Below are 18569 nucleotides of genomic sequence, written 5' to 3' on the forward strand. Positions count from 1 at the left end.
TTCTAGGAGCTCCAAACAAGCTGAAGGTGCATTTGTAGGAGAACCTGGCTGGGGTAGCCAAGCTTCCAAGACTGCAGACACATCCAAGTGAGGCACTGCATGCGGTAGGGCGGGGTTTGGGTTGTTTGGGTGTTTTTGGTCATGGAGGTTTTTTTGGGTGTCTGAGCTTGTTTGTTGAAGTGTTGTCTGGTTGAGATTGGTTTATGGCTTGGTTGTTTTAGGTTGGGTTTGGTGGTTCCATTTCGGTTTAGGTGATTTCACAGTATCACAGTATCGCAGTATGTTTGGGATTGGAAGGGACCTCAAAAGATCATCTAGTCCAATCCCCCTGATGGAGCAGGAACGCCTAGGTGAGGTCGCACAGGAATGTGTCCAGGCGGGCTTTGAATGTCTCCAGGGAAGGAGACTCCACAACCTCCCTGGGCAGCCTGTTCCAGTGCTCTGTTCGGTCATTTTGTTCAGGTTGCTTATGTTGTTTGGTTTCCTATTTTGGGGGTTGGTTTAAGTTGTTTAGTGTAGGGGGTTAGTTTAGCTTGGTTGTTTCAGGCGGTTTTACGCTTTATGAGGTGTTTTTTAAGTTGTTTGAGGTTGTTCAAGGGTTGTTTTAGGTCGATTAAGGTGGGTCTGTTTCGATGTCTTCAGCTTGTTTGGATTAGGGTTGCTGAAGGTTGGTTGAGGCATGCTGGTTTATGTTGTTTTAGGTAGGATTTTTTAGGTCATTTGTTTTAGGTAGGTTTGTTTGAGGGTGTTGAGGTTGCTTTATTTGGTTTGGCTTAGGTTGTTTGAGGTAATTTGTTATAGACTGTTTAAGGGGCTTTTGAGGTTGTTGGTGGCTGATTGTTTGAAGTTTCTGAAGGCAGATTGAGATTGGTTTAGGTTCTCGAAAGGCTGATTGTTTTCAGCTGTTTAAGGTTGGTTTAGGTTAGTTGTCCTATGCTGGTTTAGGTGGGCTGTTCTAGCTAAGTGTAGGGCCACCTCGTGGAGCAGCAGGCACCCAGCCAAAATGGCCCAAAGAAGCCGCGGCAAGTGGGCCATGCTCAATGCTGCAGACGAAGGCAAAAAACCCCCCGAGACACTTGGTGTCCCACATGGGGGGAAAAAAAAAGCCTTCCTCCCCCCAGCTGCAGGGCACGAGAGGCCATCTTGCTGGTGCTTGAGCAGCAGGTAGGAAGCGAGCCAAAAGGGCCCAGAGGAGCTCTGAAAAGTGGTCCTGCTCAATGCTGCAGAGGAAGGCAAAAAACCCCCGGGGACCAGTGCCAATCTGCCCCGGGAGAAAAAATTCCTTCCTGACCCCAGTGCTGGCGATCGGCTGTTCCCTGAGCATGTGAGCCAGACCCGGCTCCTTGTCCCACAAGCTGCTCACGCCTCCCCGGAGCTGCCCAAGCCCTATCCTCCCTTGAGCTGGAGCCATCTCGGGGACTTCCCAGAGTGCCCAAATGGCTCTGAGCTGGTGGACCGTGGGGGCAAGAAGCCTTCCTGTGCCTGGTGGGACACCAGTGGGTGCTCCAGAGCACTGCAACCCCTTGCAAGCCCTCTGCATTCCTATTTCTGACGGCTCCTGAGCCTGTCTGCGCATGGGATGAAGATGGTGAGCTCTGCAGTGCTCCTCAAGAAGGTATTCCCTTTGTCTTGCCACTGCTATGCACCTGAGAAGGCTTTCTATCCGTCCGTCCGTCCGTCCGTCCATCCATCCATCTGTCAGATAAGCTTGGAAGGTGGCCCTGGCAGTCCCTGTGCCATTCTTTCCCAGTGCAGCAAGTGATACGTGATGCTACGCTGTCGTTGATGGTGAGGTTGTGTGCTTGGGAAGAAGTCTTGAATGGTTTTGTGCTGTTGACCCTATCTTTGCTTGCACTCGATAGCCCTTATCCTCCTTTGGCCTCCATCCTTGATATCTTGCTTGAGGGTCATGCCAGCCCTCTCAGGCTTGGTCTTGCTCCTCGCAGCTGTTGTCTTCTTCTGTAGGCCCTCCGTGATCCTCACCAACTACGTAGTCTTGGTTTGCTTTCATCCCAGGTGGACTTGATCTTTCCCGAAGCGGAGGAATGAGAAATGCCTGTAGTCGTCCAGGCGAGTCCTCACCGGGGCTTTGCACCAGGCTTGCCTTTCCTGTGGCAATGCCTTGTCTGACACACCAGAATGCGTTTGCCTGTGTCACATTTGTGGCTCACAGTTGGGCTGTGACCTACTTGTGCCTGCAGGAGCGTTTTCCTACTCTGCTGTGTGCAAGCAGTGCCGGAAACTCCTGGTGCTCCACCTGGCGCTGTGTTCCCTATTTGTAGCCCGTAGATCTTCAGGCGGGCTTTCCTGGTGTAGGGGATTTCTCCTGTGTCAGAGCTTCATCTGGGAGGGAGTGTGGGGGCTGTAGAAGTCCACTGTGAGAGAAGAGCTTCTTCTGGTTCATGGATACTGTGGACCTGGGATATGTCTAGTTTGGAGAGATGGAGGCTGAGAGGCGACCTCGTTGCTCTCTACAGCTTCCGTGGAGGGAAAATGGAGAGGGAGCTGCTGATCCCTTCTTCCCGGCAGCCAATGGCAGAAGGCTCAAAGCTGCATCCATCCATTAGGGGAGCTTTGGACTTGACAAGAGGAAAGTTTCCTTTCCCAAGAGGCTGGTCAAAGCGTGGAACAGGGCTCCCGGAGCCCAGGTGGTCGATGCCCCATGCCTGTCGGTGTTGAAGAGGCATTTGGACAGTGCCCTTAATACCGCCTTTTAACTTTTGGCCAGCCCTGAAGTGGTCAGGCATTTGGACTAGATGATGACTGTAGGTCCCTTCCAGCTGAAGGCTTCTCTCCTTCTGTTCCTACCTCCTCCTTTCCCTAGCAGTAGCAGACGCTGAGGAAATTTTGGATGTCGTTGCTTCCCATCCCTGCACTAACAGAAGGCATTGTATAGCCTGAAGCGTGCCCCATCTTCGGCACTTGCTCCGTCACCTTGTGGCAAGGAGGCACGTAGCTTCTGATGCGGATGAGAGCCCTGGGCCCCCTTGCAGCACCTGGGCACCCCACTTCTTAGAGCTACTGCCCCTGGCTCTGCAGGGCATGGTGATGGTGAGCTCTGCAGTGCTCCTCAAGAAGGAATTCCCTCGGTCTTGCCGCTGCTACCCAGTGGAAAAGGATTTCCATGCATCAGATGAGTTTGGGAAGTGGCCCTGCCAGGAGATTGTCTTGCAGTGGAGAACCTCCCGTAGCTTCACGCAAGGTCTTCCTCCCTCAGCCCCTGGCCTGGGATTCCGCCAGCCAGCTCCTCAAGTGCTTCGTCTGGGATGTGTTGGGGCTGCCCCCGGGCCAGCTCTGGCGGTGGAGACGGGGGGCTGCTCCTTTTTATCCTGCCCGGGGCATTGTGACCTCAGCGTTGCCGGGCGCTGGCATTGTGACATGGGGGTGACAGAGCCCCCGTGTGCAGCCCCGCCCGCCACCCCTGCGCCCAAAGGTCTTTTGTAGATAAGTTAACCTTATTCCGTTATACTATTCAGTCTCCCAAGGCTCAGCAGTAAATACACCAAGCCTAGGACAGGGGAAAAATATGTTTCTGTCATAGTGTCAGACCTTTACACTAACATCTGATTTTTTTTAAAAATGAAATTACTGGAGCTCATTTCAGTAGTGTATAAGGAATTAATTGCACACATACATACATTCACCTGCTATGACATAAGCAGACCACTCTTTCTCCATGAGGGAGAGCTGCCACATACATATTAAATTGGACTTTGACATTGCAGGCAACACCTCTCTGAAACTTCCTGACAAACCCTGAACTGTCCACAAGGAAAGCAGCCCTGCAGGCATGTGCAGGGCTCCTCCATCAGAGCTGGTAGAGGCAGTAGATCCAAAAGAAGCCTGGAGGGAATAGCAGAAGGCATGCGGCAGCATTAACAATACATTGTAATAATAGGGAGAAAAATAAAATAAAAAAAAAAAAAAAAGAAACCAGCTTAAAACTGATAGAGATCTTTAATTTAAAAACCAAGTAAGTTTATTCATTGGAAAAGTGCAACAAAATACCCAAAGGATAGCACATTGTACTCCAACAATTAAAATTACATTAAAATGCAGATAGGGAGGTCTGAGTCTTCAAGAGAACGGGTACATAAGCTAGTGCTTTCTTTTGCTTCAGTATCTTTATCTTTGGGTGACAGAGATAGTCACTGATTAACTTCTTTTTTTAGGTACATAATTCAGAACTCCATTGCTTCTACTTGCAAGTCATTCTGTCCCTTAAAGATGTTAGCTTGAGACTGCAGGACCATAATCTGCAGGCACTTGAGAGGGGGCAATTTTGAAAGAATGGAAATGTGGGGCTCAGTCACATACTTACTGTTGGGAGGAGACCCAACTGGGAGGTATGAGGTATTCTGAGTAGATATTGACCCCAGTCATTTCCCTCTAACATCTGAGGCATGCAGAAAGCTCCAGCTCCACTCCTAAGATCAGCTTCCCCTGCAGCTGAGGAGGAGCAAGCAGGCAAAAGGAGAGCACAGGACTACAGCACGCAGGTGTTGCTTCAGGGAGCTGCTAGTTTCTGATCACTGAACCAATTTTTGCTGTAGAGGGGATGCTCTTGGAGATGCCCAAGGTAGGTCTCACACCCACAGCAGCTCATTCTCATTCCTACTTGTTTATGTACCTCAGCTGAGCTTTACAAGCTCAATAGGATTCTTTAACACATAGCAATTATGTATATTTTGCTAGCACTTTCTGCCCAAGGATTTCAAAATACTCCATGAGCACCACTGAACCAAGCTTAAAATTCTCACACAGGTATTTTAAATGGAACTGAGTGCAGCAAACATCCAAGGCCCAGTGCTGAACTCATCCCTTTCCTTTTCAATTCTTTTTCTCCCCCAATCTATTTCTTACAGCAAGAAGGACTACACTTATTCTGTAAAAGTTTATTAACACCTGTACAGACAAGTTGACTTCTAGTATGATTACATTAGCTCCCAATTCCACATGGAGCTTGCCTGTCCAGTCCATGTCAGCATGATCTCCTGGTCTCAGCTGTCTGTATTTGGTTTATGTCTCTTGGCGCTCCTCTTCTCCTGGTGGTCACTGTTTTCAGAGGGTACTTGGCCCTTTGTGTTTGTCCCAGATTCCTCTGGAAACTTCTGACCTTCTGCCAACACCTGCCGAATAGTCATATTAATGCGGGAAGACTGCAAGTACTTGGCACAGACCTGCCAATCCTCATCGGAGCTGTGCTCGATGACTGAGCCAACAGGGAGGTCTGAAGAAAGTTCTTGGTCCAGGCACAAAGGCAAAGTTCTCCCTTCAGGGTTGGGGAGGACCCGCGGGACAGCATGGTACAGCAGACGGCTGAAGCCAGACATGACCATGATATCTCCACTATGCATGAACATTGCTGTTGGGGCTTCCTCCCGCTTCCGGCCCCCAAGCAAAAATATCGAGGATTGCCCAAAACTACAGGTGGTATGAGGATGGAGAGAGAAGAGAAAACACATTCAGGCAGAGAACAATTACATGTACTGTAATAAAATATTAGCAACTAAATTTCTTAGAAACCAAATACCACCCAAACAACAATAACACCTCCCTCCTCAAAAAAAAAAAATAAACAACCAAACAAAACCCAGATGGACTCCTAGGAACTACTTTACAATGAGGATGTGGAAAACAGACTACGAGGCCTTGTTCAAGGTAGGTATAGTGTGATCAGATGCCCTGTCAGGTTTGAAGCTCTGCTGATGGATTTAAATCTTGCCTCTTAGTACCCAGTTGCCCCTTTGCTGCCTTAGACCAGAACTGTGCTCTGTGCAAAGAGCCCTTCCATTCCAGGTACCATATCTATGCTGTTCAAGTAGCTTTCAAAAAAAAAGTCTATGCCCTTGAGCTAGTTTCCCACTATTCAAATCTTCAGAGAGTGAACATTATATACCAAATTAGCAAGCTACATCATACTGACTTCCTATAACCATATGCACAGGAAAAAAATGCTACCAAACCTTCCACAACACTCGAGTACTTTCCTTAACTCACCTGAATGATAAAAGGGGCCGAGAATGGTCTAGTTCAGACTCATCCACATGAATTCCCAGTGAGGAGTCAAAATGATAGTAATTCAAGATCCCTGCTTGTGCTTGGAAACCCTGGAACCCGCAGGCTGCAGCCACTTGTTCCGACAGGAATGCAAGGTCTGAGGGAAAAGGAGTGTGGTGATTTGCTGAGTATTTCTGGAGGAAGGAGAACAAAATTAAAAACAAACCACACCCAAATTGAGCAGCAAATACAACTGGAAACAAACACTGAATGAGAACTCAGAAGTCTGGGTGATAGTCATGGTGAAGGATATCATATTTGCCTGGAAAATGACTACAGCATAGGCAGAACCACAACAAGCTTACCTCTTATAATTTAATTCTGGGCCTATGCTGAGACTGCCAGAGATTCAATTAATCATGGAATAAATAATTTTATCTGGATGGCAAATTTGAAGTCAGTAAGGTTAGTACCAACATCACGAAGATCTACCTGGTCACTACCTAAAGGTGCCAATGGAGAGTCAGTTCTCCATCTCATCAACAGAGAGCTCCAAAACGAGTATCATTGTTCCTTCTCCAAAGAATAAGACAAACAGGAACCAATTGCAAACCTGCTTTTTCCTCTCTCCTATAAGTGATTTTGAGAGGAGTGGAAGGGAAGAAGAACTAAGTTTTTGTTATGGCCACCCAATAATACACTGACCTGGTAAATACAAGGCTGCAAGCAGATTTGGTTAAGTATCTGCAGTGTACTGGTAGACTGCATATTAATTCTGCCATCCTTTCTTAGTCTCCATCTGACTCAGTCTTATGAAAAAGTTTATTTTGGTCTTTACAATATGCCCCAAAATAGCTGTTAGTTGGCGAGATTGTGCTGTACTGATTCAGACTCTTAAGTTCAAAGTCACATCAACAGCAGTCTATTCCAGCTCTCTCTCACCCCTCCAAGGAGGGGTAATTTCTCAGAAGTAGCTGTCTTCAAGCATTCAAGATCATTCTTACCCTAAGTATTTGACGACGCTTTTGTGATCAACCCTTTCAGCAGGGTAAAAAAACTCATGCTGAAATGGAGTCACAGGTCTAAAGCTGAGCATATGCTGTTTATGTCACCTTTCAAAGGAAAGAATGCAGAAATGGACTTTCACTGTTAAATCCTCCACAGAAAACTAATACAGATTAAAAGGTTCTTACAAGCATGGTTTGTTACAGCCTTTCCTCAAGACTGTCTGGTAGGATCATAAGCATCTTACTATATTTTATTCCATGATACCCTACTCTGTCTGCCACTCTGAGTGCTTAGTGCCAAGAAAATTGGAGAAGAATTTAATTTCAATACCTTAGTATCCCAATTATAATGGTAACCAAGGGTCACCCAGCGCAGCTTCTCCAATAAGCTTCTCGGCTCCCGTTTACTGGAACCTTTCATTCTGCAAAGACAAAATGGAAAGAAATAGGATGTGTTAATTTCTGAGGGGCCTTCTGATAGTGCAGCATACAGTAATAAGATTCACTCAGCCATACGACAGCATATTAAAACCATCAATGCTAAACTTGTATTTTCAGTGCCATTAATTTTTTTCCTCCAAAGACCTTGAAAATTCAGTTCACGCCATTTGTGCAAGCTGTAGGACCTACTGCCAACTGCTGTCCATTTGAAAATTTGTATTTTCCACATGGTACCTAGCAGATTATCAGATGGAGAAAATACAGTGAACTGGTTCAGATTTAAAAGTCAAAATTATGCACATACTATTTGAGCACCTGGAAGAACAGCATCTGTGAAGATCCAAAAGCTGCAAACACAAGGAAAAGATATTCTAGTCAGTTAATGGAAAAAAGGAAAATGCTTTGCCTGACAGTGAAGCATTTCAAGCTGTATCATACTGCAAAAGGCCTTTAGTTCTACTATGTGGTACTTTCACAAGAAATCCTTAGGGCAGCCTGACTCAATGTTCAGTAAGACAGCACTAACTATGACCATTTACATCTTGTAATTTCAAGAAGTCCAGATTGCAGGTGTCTCCTATCCAGACAGCTATGCACGACAAAAACCTGTTCTTCTCAAGGGAAAACCCTCATGCAGAGGGACCCAGTGGTCTGAAACCACATATTGATTTCCCATTCTTACTAGAAGGTCATGATGGCAGGTAAAGACCTCAGGGCTGGGCTTTTACTATGGCCTACGGAAAAGAATAGTACTATAGTAAGACAGAAACATACTAGTGACAAATATGAAAAGAAGGTATGTGGCTTCTAGTCCACTTATTCCAGCAATTTCAGCTTATTTTCTCAAGGCAAGTCATGTGTTATGGTAAATAGATAAAGGGAAATGTACTCAGAATATCATGATAAACAGTAGCACTAGATGGTTGGCTCTCATTTATAGCCTCATTAGTTCAGTAAGACATGTTCTCTTTTACAAAACAGTATTCATATTTTTGCTGCCATGTTCAAGTCTCAGCAAAGCATCTACATTTAATGGGCATTTCTACCTGGATGCACAGCTTGCTTCTGCCCTTCACCTACACCATATTGATAACTCCTAAGCTAAAGCAGAAACAGGATTAAAAGGCCAGTTTCTTTATCTGTAGTAATTTTTCATAGCTTATTGACTATCGAAAGTAAGTGAGATTTCCAGTTTCCATCTTTGTCACAGGGTAATAGCAACTGCAATTACCGTAATGCAGCAACACAGTAACCGTCAAATACATTCTGCCTGGAACAATTTAGGGAGCTTACAAGCAGGTGACACGGCATTTTGAAAAGGGAAAGCCCACAACTCCTTCCTCTACATCTTTCAATCAACAAACTTATGTTCATAATTAAACATTTTTAGCACTTGCATTTTGAAAGTGCCCTTGTTTCACTACGGTGCTGGAGTGTTTGCACTACAGCAAGAACTCTAATACACTCAGAACGTCCTTATTCCCCGAACTTAGTACTTGGCATGTGATTTCATATGTGATCACTAAGGAGAGAAAAGTCCTCATGTTACGTATCTGGAAACAACAAGTTCCTAGAGCTGTAGCAGCAGGTGCTCCTAACAAGAAAGCACAGAGAAATTCTGGTATAACTATGTTAGAAAGAGCCAGACTGAATTAGCAGGGGTGCTTTAATCTGAAGCTCCTTTTTTCTTTACTCACTGGTAAATGATTTCATCTATAAAATTCCCCCAGCTGTTTCCTTATACATAGGAATATATGTCTATATCTTGTAGGGATGCTGTACCCTCTTTTATGGATTTAATTGTTCCCGGCACTAAAGAAAACACACAAACCCCACTTTGTGAAGAGAGCATAGCATACATTTCTAGGAACTGTATGGACACTCCCTACCTCATGATTCCTGCGTCCTGAAAAGAGCAGAAAAACCGTGACCCAAGCACATTTATGCATCTTCCTGATGGCTTTATACAGCATTAAAGTTGTATCCAATTCTGGAAGCAAACTTCTTTTTAGTTAAGTGCTCTGTTTCTCTCCTTCCTGAAAAGCTCTCATTCCAAGTAGTAGACAAGTTGGCTACTTTGATCTGCTGTCCCCTCAATAAAAGCACAAATACAGCAGTTTGCTCACTTGAAGACTCAGGCAAGTGCTTAATAAAACTGCCAGTGTTTCTGCCAGCTGTCAATCTTCTAAACACTGTTTTCAACTGAACTGGATTCAGCTGCAAGTTAACCTCTGTTCTGATCATTCTCTGTGTGAGCAGGAGGAACTGCTGGGAAAGGTCTGTCAAGCTGGAACAGTACCACATTTTTTTCAGCTGTAGGGCACAATGCACAATACTTTCAAAGAACAATTTTTCATCCTTGATGGAACACAAATGTGAAAGTCAGTATTTTAAAAAAAAAAAAGGCACCTGCATTCTGTAACTAATTCTGACTGAGCCTGGAAAACCCAAGTGGGAACAGAACTTCACTCCTAGGCATAAATATTTAAAAGTCCAAATCTTGCTTTTGCCTTTTCATATCTTGTAGATGTTAAGAGTCTCTTTGAAGAAAAAATCTCAGCATGTCAATTTTACTAACAGACTGAGATGGAAGATGAGAGTTGTAGGGAACTACAGTCACTCCATCACACCAAACAATTGTTACCTAAAACAAGCAGTGAAATCTACAAGGTAATCATAAATACTCAAATAACTAAAAAAAAAAAAAAAAAAAAAGTGTAAACAGCATCTATCTTGTATGCATTTTACAGGTGACTCTAATAAAAAAAAGAAAAGGTCTTTAAAACTTGGACTTTAAACCTTTGATATATTCTTCATTAACCTCCAAATTAGGCAGAGGAAATGCAGCTGAGTCAGCCATAAAATTCTGAACCTGTGGGAATCTTTCAGAGTAAACACGATTGCCACTAAAACGGGTACATTTAATCCCCATCTCGGATTGTATGAAAATAAACACCAAGCCAAAGAAATACTTTGGAAAATAGAAATGCAGAAACTAGCTGACATGAGATCAAAAAAGTGCACATACTGCCTTTCAACTACAGTACACTAGGTCTGACAGCTGACTGGGAAGAAGAGCTGGCATGAGCAGGACGTTGGGAAAGGATCCTTGTTGCCTCAGGAAAACTGAGGCCAAGAGGGACCTCCCAGTTCCACTTGCACCTGTGCTTAGCAAGCTTCTGAGAACCATGGTATCAGCCAAGGTCACTATTTTCTATTTGACTGATGGCTTTGGAATAATTTGCGACTAGAAAATCCCATTTTGAGTGTGAAAGCAGAGAATTAACAGGATACACATCAAGCCATGCAAAAATCCATCTTTAACTTGGCATATCTGGAACCATCTGTATACTGCCAGCAGGTATACAACCTTTTCAGCTTCCCTTCCCTGCTCATTTTCTCAGACCTTCTCATTGCAGACCACTTCTGGCTCTGTTACTTTTGACCACCAAAGGTTACTGTGGACTCACCTCAGCTGCTCCTTGCTCTGCCCCCACAGGTCAATGGTCTTCTCAGGAGCCATGTGCAGGTCCAGGTTGCAGACATTGGGTTTTTGGGGGTATAGCTTGAGACACTGTTTCACCCAGTGACGCTGGCAGCCCGGGAGGAAAGGGTTTGGTATGAAAATAAACCCTGACCACAGAGAAAAAGGGAGGGGGTGAAGAGGAAGTATGATTAGGCATTTCCCTGTTTTTTTCTAAAACTAGAGCAAAAGACAGGGGTTGAAGGTACTAAAAAAATACCTTAGGCATATAACCACTAACTCTGCATATAAGCTGATGAAATCTAATAACAGCTCTGAATAGTTAAAACCTATTATGGGGTTTTTTTCAGTACAAACAAATGGTGGCCATAAGGTAGAAGGCAGGGAGGGCAGCTAGTGCTGGTATGAGTGAAAAATTACAATAAAGGACATATCTGTGTAAGGCATATTGATTACAGGTAGATAGAAGAATAAGAACTTGGAAAGCCAGTTGCTGTGGAGTACATTTGATTTTGAAATGATTCTGCAAGATTTTTGTCTTGAACCCTGTGAAGTTAAAAGTAATTCTGGCCCAGTTTTTCTAGACTTCAAACTCACTCTGTTGTTGTGTCCGAATTCAGACTGTCTTCTTACTGCTACTTCAACATCACGAACTGCAGAGAACAGCCCACGGGCTGAGCAATCGCTAGTAACATAAACTGTCCTCTCCTTTGCTTCATGCTTATTTCCAGCTAAATCTGGTTGTATCCATCTTTATATTTTCATATGGCAATACTCAATGGCGATGAAAGTCAAATTACATCCCAAACCACCAGTTGCTGACTGCAAATACTTTGCAGTTATTGTTAATTAGCAAAAGAAAATCAACTTGTAGCTAGTCTGCACATTCATTTAGCCAGGCACCTCAGGCAGAGTTCAAGCAGCAGTGCAGGTAAGAGGGTCAGCAGAGATGTAATGGATTGATTTAGTCTATATCTTAACAGATAAGAGTCCTTGACATAAGATCTGCCACTACCAGAAGTGCTAACAGGATTCTTCACTGGAATTTTCCCCCAGCACCCCAGGGGTGCTTTATTCCAGGCCAGGGTCAACAGTATTGACAAATAAGTGTCTGATGGGAAGATGCTATTAATCTGTATTGTACCTACTCTGAGAACCAAGGCACTCTCTCAAAGACTGTCGATTCAGTAAGACTCACCAACACAAAATTCACGTACAAAGAGAGATAACAGTATAGGAGGAACAAAGGAAAAGGAGGTTTCAAGGTTTTGCCCTACTGTGTCTTTTTGAACTTGTCAGTCATATCAAGTTAAACAGACAAAAATAGATGAAAAAGGAAGAAGCAAGGCTAGGCATCTCAGTAGGATACAAACTTGCCTTGTGGCCTTAGGAAAGTGATAATAAAAGCGGAGAAAAAGCTTCCTGCCACATATCTCACAGACCTCACAAGATTAAATTAACTGGTTAGAAAAAGAGCCTTCAGTTTATTAATAACATACTGTCATTCATTTCACTCCATCCCTGCACCTGCAGACTACGGCAGCCTTCTGACAGGTCTGCTTACAAGAAGTTTATTTGCCAGAAGCATTAAATTTACTTTCTGTTGGCCTCTGCATAGAACAGAATAATAATATTGCCCTTTCTGTCCACAGTTTTTGATGTGGTGTTCTCAAAACACTTTAATGAAATTATGCTGTACTACATATTATCTCCAGGTACTAATGAAAGAACTGAAGTCTGGAGGGCTACTTCCTCACAGAGCTGAGAACGAGAATCTACATTTTATGACTCCTGTATCAGAAGCTTAGAATGTACTCATGTCTCTCCAAATCTTTTGTTGCTTACTCCTAAGAAACAAGATTAGTCTGGATTTATAAAAGAGAGAATAACTAAATGGGTTACCACTATGCTTCTGACATCAAGAAAGGCAGAAAACCCTGAATTTGTAAGAGCTGCAGAGTTTTACTATAAAATTCTACACTAATGTTCAAGCATGACAGTTCCTGGGAGGGCTAACAGTTCTAGAAATCAGTGACTTGCCACACATTGAAGACAGAAGAGGCGGAAATACTTTTCTTCCTGAGCTGACTACAGAACACCACAGGCAAGCTTTGAAGGCAACGCACTTGAACCTCCTGGCGTTGAAAGAGTTGGTCTGAGTGGAATGTGCAAAAGCTAAATTCTTCAGGGGCCTTTGTGCTAAAGGAATCTGCCCTCAGGAAGCAGATGCAATTCTCTTACTGCAGCAAAATCTTGCAGCACACTAGGTATTAATTTATACCTAGTGGAAGTGGTCTCCAGCCTCAGTCAAAGGAGAAAACACAGACGTCTAGAAACAAGAACAACCCCTCACAAAACCAATTTGTGTCAAAGTGCCAAAGACAGCAGCACCCACATCTCGCACAACTCCACACACCTCAAGAGAAATTCACCCAGCTTCCTTAGTCTTACATTTCACTGCTCACTGTGGGGACAAAACCAAATGACTTCCCCTGAATTTGCTCATGGACAAACTAAGGAAATTCTAACTTACTTTACATGGCTATTGAGGCAGTTGGTTAAATATCTTATAGTGCTTTAGGATGTCCAGATAAAAGTTTCTGGAAAAGGATAAAATATTATTCTTGTCCACAAATTACTTCATTCTAAACAGGACTAAGAATTTATTAATGTATTTGCATTTCATTTTAGTGAAAGGTTTTCTTTGTCAAAACAGAAGAAAAGACGCAGTTAAGTGGAACACTTGTGATCTTCCCCCTCCCCATGTAATTGCTAGGAAAGACATTTAGACAGACATAAAATGACAAGTGAGACCAAGCAAGGGCAGCTATAATATGACAGCTAAGTGGAAAAAAAAAATCTATAGAGGCAAGAAGAGGCGGAAGCCTTTCTCTGGAACTTATTCAATTCCCTGTGAATTAACCATACTGGATGGCTAGTGTGGCTGCTCCAGTTTTAGAAGTGGTAGGCTGGCTTCATGGCAACTCACACAGACAATGACTGCAGTCATGATGACCAGAAGAAACACGAGAAAAAACAAAATCAAATGAACAAAAATCCCTGAAATAAGGAGGACCTGGGGAACAACAAACTCATGAGCCTTACCAAAACCACTGTTATGATTATGGAGCAAACTTCCATGATGGCCATTTCCAGGCACTAGGTGGCTGGAAGCAGCCAGCACAGATTTACTGAAGGCAGATTTTGTCCAACCAACATTATTGCCCACTACAGTGAGGTGCCCAGACAAGGGGAGAGCAGGGAATGCTGTTTACCTTCAACTTAGCAACATTTTCCAGTTTCCTCCGGTATCACTGGGGCCAAACTGGGCACTCATGGAGTTTCTGGGTAAACTAAACTAGATAGCAAAAGCTGGCTGGGCCATCAGGCTTAAAGAGTAGTGAGTTGATGGTCCAGTGGCTGTTACGAGTTGCATTCCTCACATTGATACAGGCACCAAGACTGACAACTGCACCTACATCAACAACCTGGACAATTGGACATACATCCTCATTGCACTTACAGACAACATTAAATTGGGGCAGCAGTGGATATGCTGGAGGCCACTGCTGCCACTGAAAGGGACATCGACAGGCTGAAGGAATGGGCCAACAAGAACCTCAGGAAGTTCTACAGTAATAATCCTGCATCTGGGGCAGAATAAGCCCATGCAACAGTATGGCCTGAGGACTGACCAGCTAGGGAGCAGCTCTAAATCAAAGGATCGGGGTCTTGGAGGACGAACTGAGCAGGAATCAGCAGTGCACCCTTGTGGCAGTGAAGGCTGATGGCACATTGGCCCATATTAGTAACATCTATCTGAAGGGGCAATACAGAGTAGATGGAGCCAGATTCTCAGAGGTTCACAGCAAGATGATGAGAGGCAACAGTCACAAACTACAGAAAGGGAAATGTTGATTAGATATAAGGTGAAAAAGATCACAACAAGAGTGGCCAAACACTGGAATGGGTGCCCAGAGAGGTTATGTGATCTCTGTCCTTGGAGATTCCCAAAACTCACCCACACAAAGCTCTGAGAGATCTGATGTAACTTTCAACTTGACCTTGCTCTAAGCAGGGAGCTGGACTAGATCCCTGGACGTCCATTTCAACCTGACCTCTTCCTGTGACTGTACCAGGTAGCCTGCAAACCTAAGATCCATTTCAGTTTTTGAAATAACCTGCCTAAGGAAATTCTCTATATCTTGAATACGACAAGAGGTTCTTATTCACTTATTGTACTCACTGTTCTACACCAGCAAAGTGCTGCCACACTTCAGCCCTGAAATTGCTGTATGTCAGCCACTTAGCTAATTTATGTGATGTACGTTGATGAAAAACAGATGCCACAGAAATATAAAATATTTATCAAAGACAACAGGGATCCATTCTCATGAGAAATGGTCTGACTGATCAGAAACCATGAAAGAATGGGCCCTTCCGTTCTGACCTTCATCTACTGCCGCATCCCACCCTTTAGGTGACTCATTTGTCCTCCTGCACTTGAAAAAAAACATTCAATTACACTAAAGTGAACTATAATAGCTTTTTTGGCAGGGCAAGGAAGATAAGATGAAAGACACCTGAATCCAAAGCAACAGGGACATATTTAGGTTTTTTTTTAAATCAGAAATGCCTACCTGGATACCCATTGAGGCCATAGGCTTTCCACTGGCTAACTGGTCGTAATCCTGCTTTGGAGGCATCTTGATCACTGACTGAAGAAATACTGAGCTGTGATCTGAACACCTGGCAAAAGAAAACAGATTTGGTTAAAAAAGAAAAAACAAAACAAAACTCATCCAAACATAGCACTGATGAGGTAGAATGCTACCATATTGCAAGGTAAGTTGCATCAAAGTGCCAGTTGCACCACAGAACCACTGTCTAAGCAAATGTGACCAGAAGGTGGCACACTGCTAAGAGAGTTGGTATGTACTCAACACAAGAATACAAGATGTCCACCATTCATAAAAAAACACCCTATTTATAGTAATGAGAAAAAATTCTGCACTATTTGTCTATTTCCACAGTACAGCCTCATCATTCTAAAACACTCTGGTAATTATCAGTCTCCATTAGAGAGCAATATTTAGTACCAATAGCACTTTACACCATCAAAGCATGTTCCAAATATAAGTTATTGCTCATGATGTCGTAGGGTAGATGACTATTCTCATCTGTAACTTAGAGAAGTAGTAGTGCAGTGATGAAATGGCCAAAGTTGTCTAACGTGAAGGGCTGCAGAAACCCTGTAAGTTCTGAATACCACATTGCCATTCCTGTTTCCAATAGCAGAGTCAGCAGGTCAAGGCTTAGCAAGATACACTTCCTCAACGTACTCTCTTGGGTCCTAGTAACACATGTATTTAAGCCGCAATAAGCAAACACATGCTGAAAGAAACAAACTCATTCACTGTGTTCCCAACCCTTTCATCCCTTTGGACTGGAAACTGTCTTGGGGAGGATACGGCAGAGGCAGGTTGGTTTTGTTCTGGCTTGGTTCCCCTGCCCAGTTGTCCCTGTGGCTGTGCAAGAGTACAGGTCTGAAAAAGGAAAGAGCTGGCCATAGTGGAAATAAGCAAGCAAAGATGGTAAGACTTACTTTATGCCAATTTAAAGTGTATATGAAATCAAGGCCTAAGTCTGCATTCACGCAGGGTCTGCAGCAGTGAATGCATAAATCATTCTCTCTGCAGGCTGGCAGCTCTGGTTACCATGTTCTGAGTAACAGCTCAAAATTACATACATAGAATTTGTGAGAAAACTCTAAACTAGTGCTGGGCAGAAACTCCTGCAACATGTTTGGCTTTACCAACTTCTCAGCTCTCTGCCCAAAGCAGCTCTGTGACTGTCAGCCTTGAAGAGCATGGCTTGGAGTCCTGTCTGTAGAATGTCCCCAGGAAGGCTCTTCCTTTAAGACTCTGCCCCCTTTCCAGCTTCTTAGTCTGCTTCCACACCAGCTGCTGCCAGGGCTTCTGGAGAACGGGAGCTGTTTCTGTGCTGAAGAATTACATTTGCTGAATCAGTTGAATACGCCTGGTAGCAGGGCAGCTGGGGTACGTCTCACTTCACTGAAGAGCTCAATCACTTGAAGCAGTTTTCTGAGAGAAATGGAACAATAGTATCTGGGCAAATCTGCCAGGCCTGTAGCTCTTCTTAAAGTGAAAAGCCACATTTTATCCTTGGGGAAAGATAAATAAAAGATGCTTTTTCTCCTAAGCTATCAACTGATCTTTGAAGGTAAAAGGCACAAGAAAAATGATATTGAGAGGGGACAGATGCTTGCGATGCTCTCAAGTACTCTGAATTTCCCAGAAGGTCTGTAACGCTGGAATGCTTTATTTGATAAAGGATTGCTGCAAGCTCGGGAAAGGCTGAAATGTTAACAGCTCCCTTGTTTAATGCTAACGCCTTGAAAAATTTCATATGGGTCAGGTTTTGTGTCCTGTTAACAATGTCAAAACTATAGTCTGAAAAAACAGAAAAATATATATTCTAATAGAACAGTCAAAAGAAAAGGCTAAGCATTTGAGCTATGAAAAATTAGGCAAAGTTTAATTTTAACCATATTCCTTACTCCCTTTTTTCATATAGACTCATACATAGAAAATCCCTGGTTAGCAATACTTCAGCAGATATCCATTATCCTTTTGTGAGGTGACTAAATGGAAGATGAGTTTAAGGGATCACTTCTCCACCACTCAAACATGGTAAACGTCTAAACATGGTGGATGCTACTTTCAGATGTGCTCCTGCGTACCCTAATCCATTGCAATGGTGGGACTTGTCCTGATGGTTCAGCCAAATGTTTCTAATACGGGAAGGAGTAAGAAAGGAGAAGAAACTTCACCAAGCAGAAAGACGGCGAGAACACATGCACAGCAGGGGGAGAAGCCGGTGCTGTCTCCCTCTCTGGCTCAGCCAGGTATTTCAGGGCCAACACAAGGATCAGTAGGCCTAGGAAATAGTGTCAGCTCCAACAGTGACACTTTTTTTTTTTTTTTCCTTCCATCCGCACGTTCCTTTGCTTTCCTTAAGTAACGCGTGGTTTTGGAGATCCCTTACTACTGCACAGAGCTCTAACTAAACATTACAGGAGCAAACAAACATAACTAAAAAGGTGTAAACCTGCAGACAGGCAGCGTGCTGGCCGGGGCGGCCCGACCGGCCCCTCAGCGGGTCCGTTCCGCGCTCCGGGCACGGCACACGCAGCGGCCCGGGGCGAGCCCGACAGTGCGGGCTGGGGTCCCGGGCCTCCAGAGCCGCACATCCCGGGCTCCCCAGCTCCAGACATACAGCTCACTTTTAAGCGTTGTAACGACCCCAAGAGGCTCGTGGCTGGAATGGTGCGTCTTCGAGCCAGTACAGGGACAGGACTAGAGACTGGCCGCCGAGGAGCGGGGGAAGCAGCAGGTGACGAGCACAGGCTGCAGCAGCACCGCGCTCACATCCCGGGGCGCGCCGTGCGGCGAGGGCAGGAGAAGCCCGGCGTTACCTGGCTCCCCGGCACGGAAAAATCCACCACACCCCGCAAGTCCGACGTGTCGCGCTGCCGGTACAAACGGAACAGCCGGCGGAATGCGTCCTCCCCGCCCTCCCGGGTCAGCGCCGCTGCCGCCCCGGCCGCCATTTCG

At 44.4% G+C, this 18569-nt stretch overlaps 1 protein-coding gene across 1 annotated transcript; it reads right to left on the reverse strand.

Annotated features, from left to right (window-relative positions):
• Positions 1 to 3938: 3938 nt before the first annotated feature.
• On the reverse strand, positions 3939 to 18568 carry ALKBH1 (alkB homolog 1, histone H2A dioxygenase). The gene is made up of 6 exons (XM_065838189.2): positions 18431 to 18568; positions 15573 to 15681; positions 10919 to 11081; positions 7339 to 7429; positions 6001 to 6194; positions 3939 to 5424 (listed from the first exon to the last, which is right to left on the reverse strand). Exons 1-6 carry the CDS (start codon positions 18563 to 18565, stop codon positions 5001 to 5003), a joined length of 1116 nt encoding a protein of 371 aa, XP_065694261.1. The 5' UTR covers positions 18566 to 18568; the 3' UTR covers positions 3939 to 5000.
• Between the last annotated feature and the right edge of the window lies 1 nt (position 18569).

The sequence above is a fragment of the Patagioenas fasciata genome, chromosome 5 (assembly GCF_037038585.1).
Source record: "Patagioenas fasciata isolate bPatFas1 chromosome 5, bPatFas1.hap1, whole genome shotgun sequence".
Lineage (NCBI taxonomy): Eukaryota > Metazoa > Chordata > Aves > Columbiformes > Columbidae > Patagioenas > Patagioenas fasciata.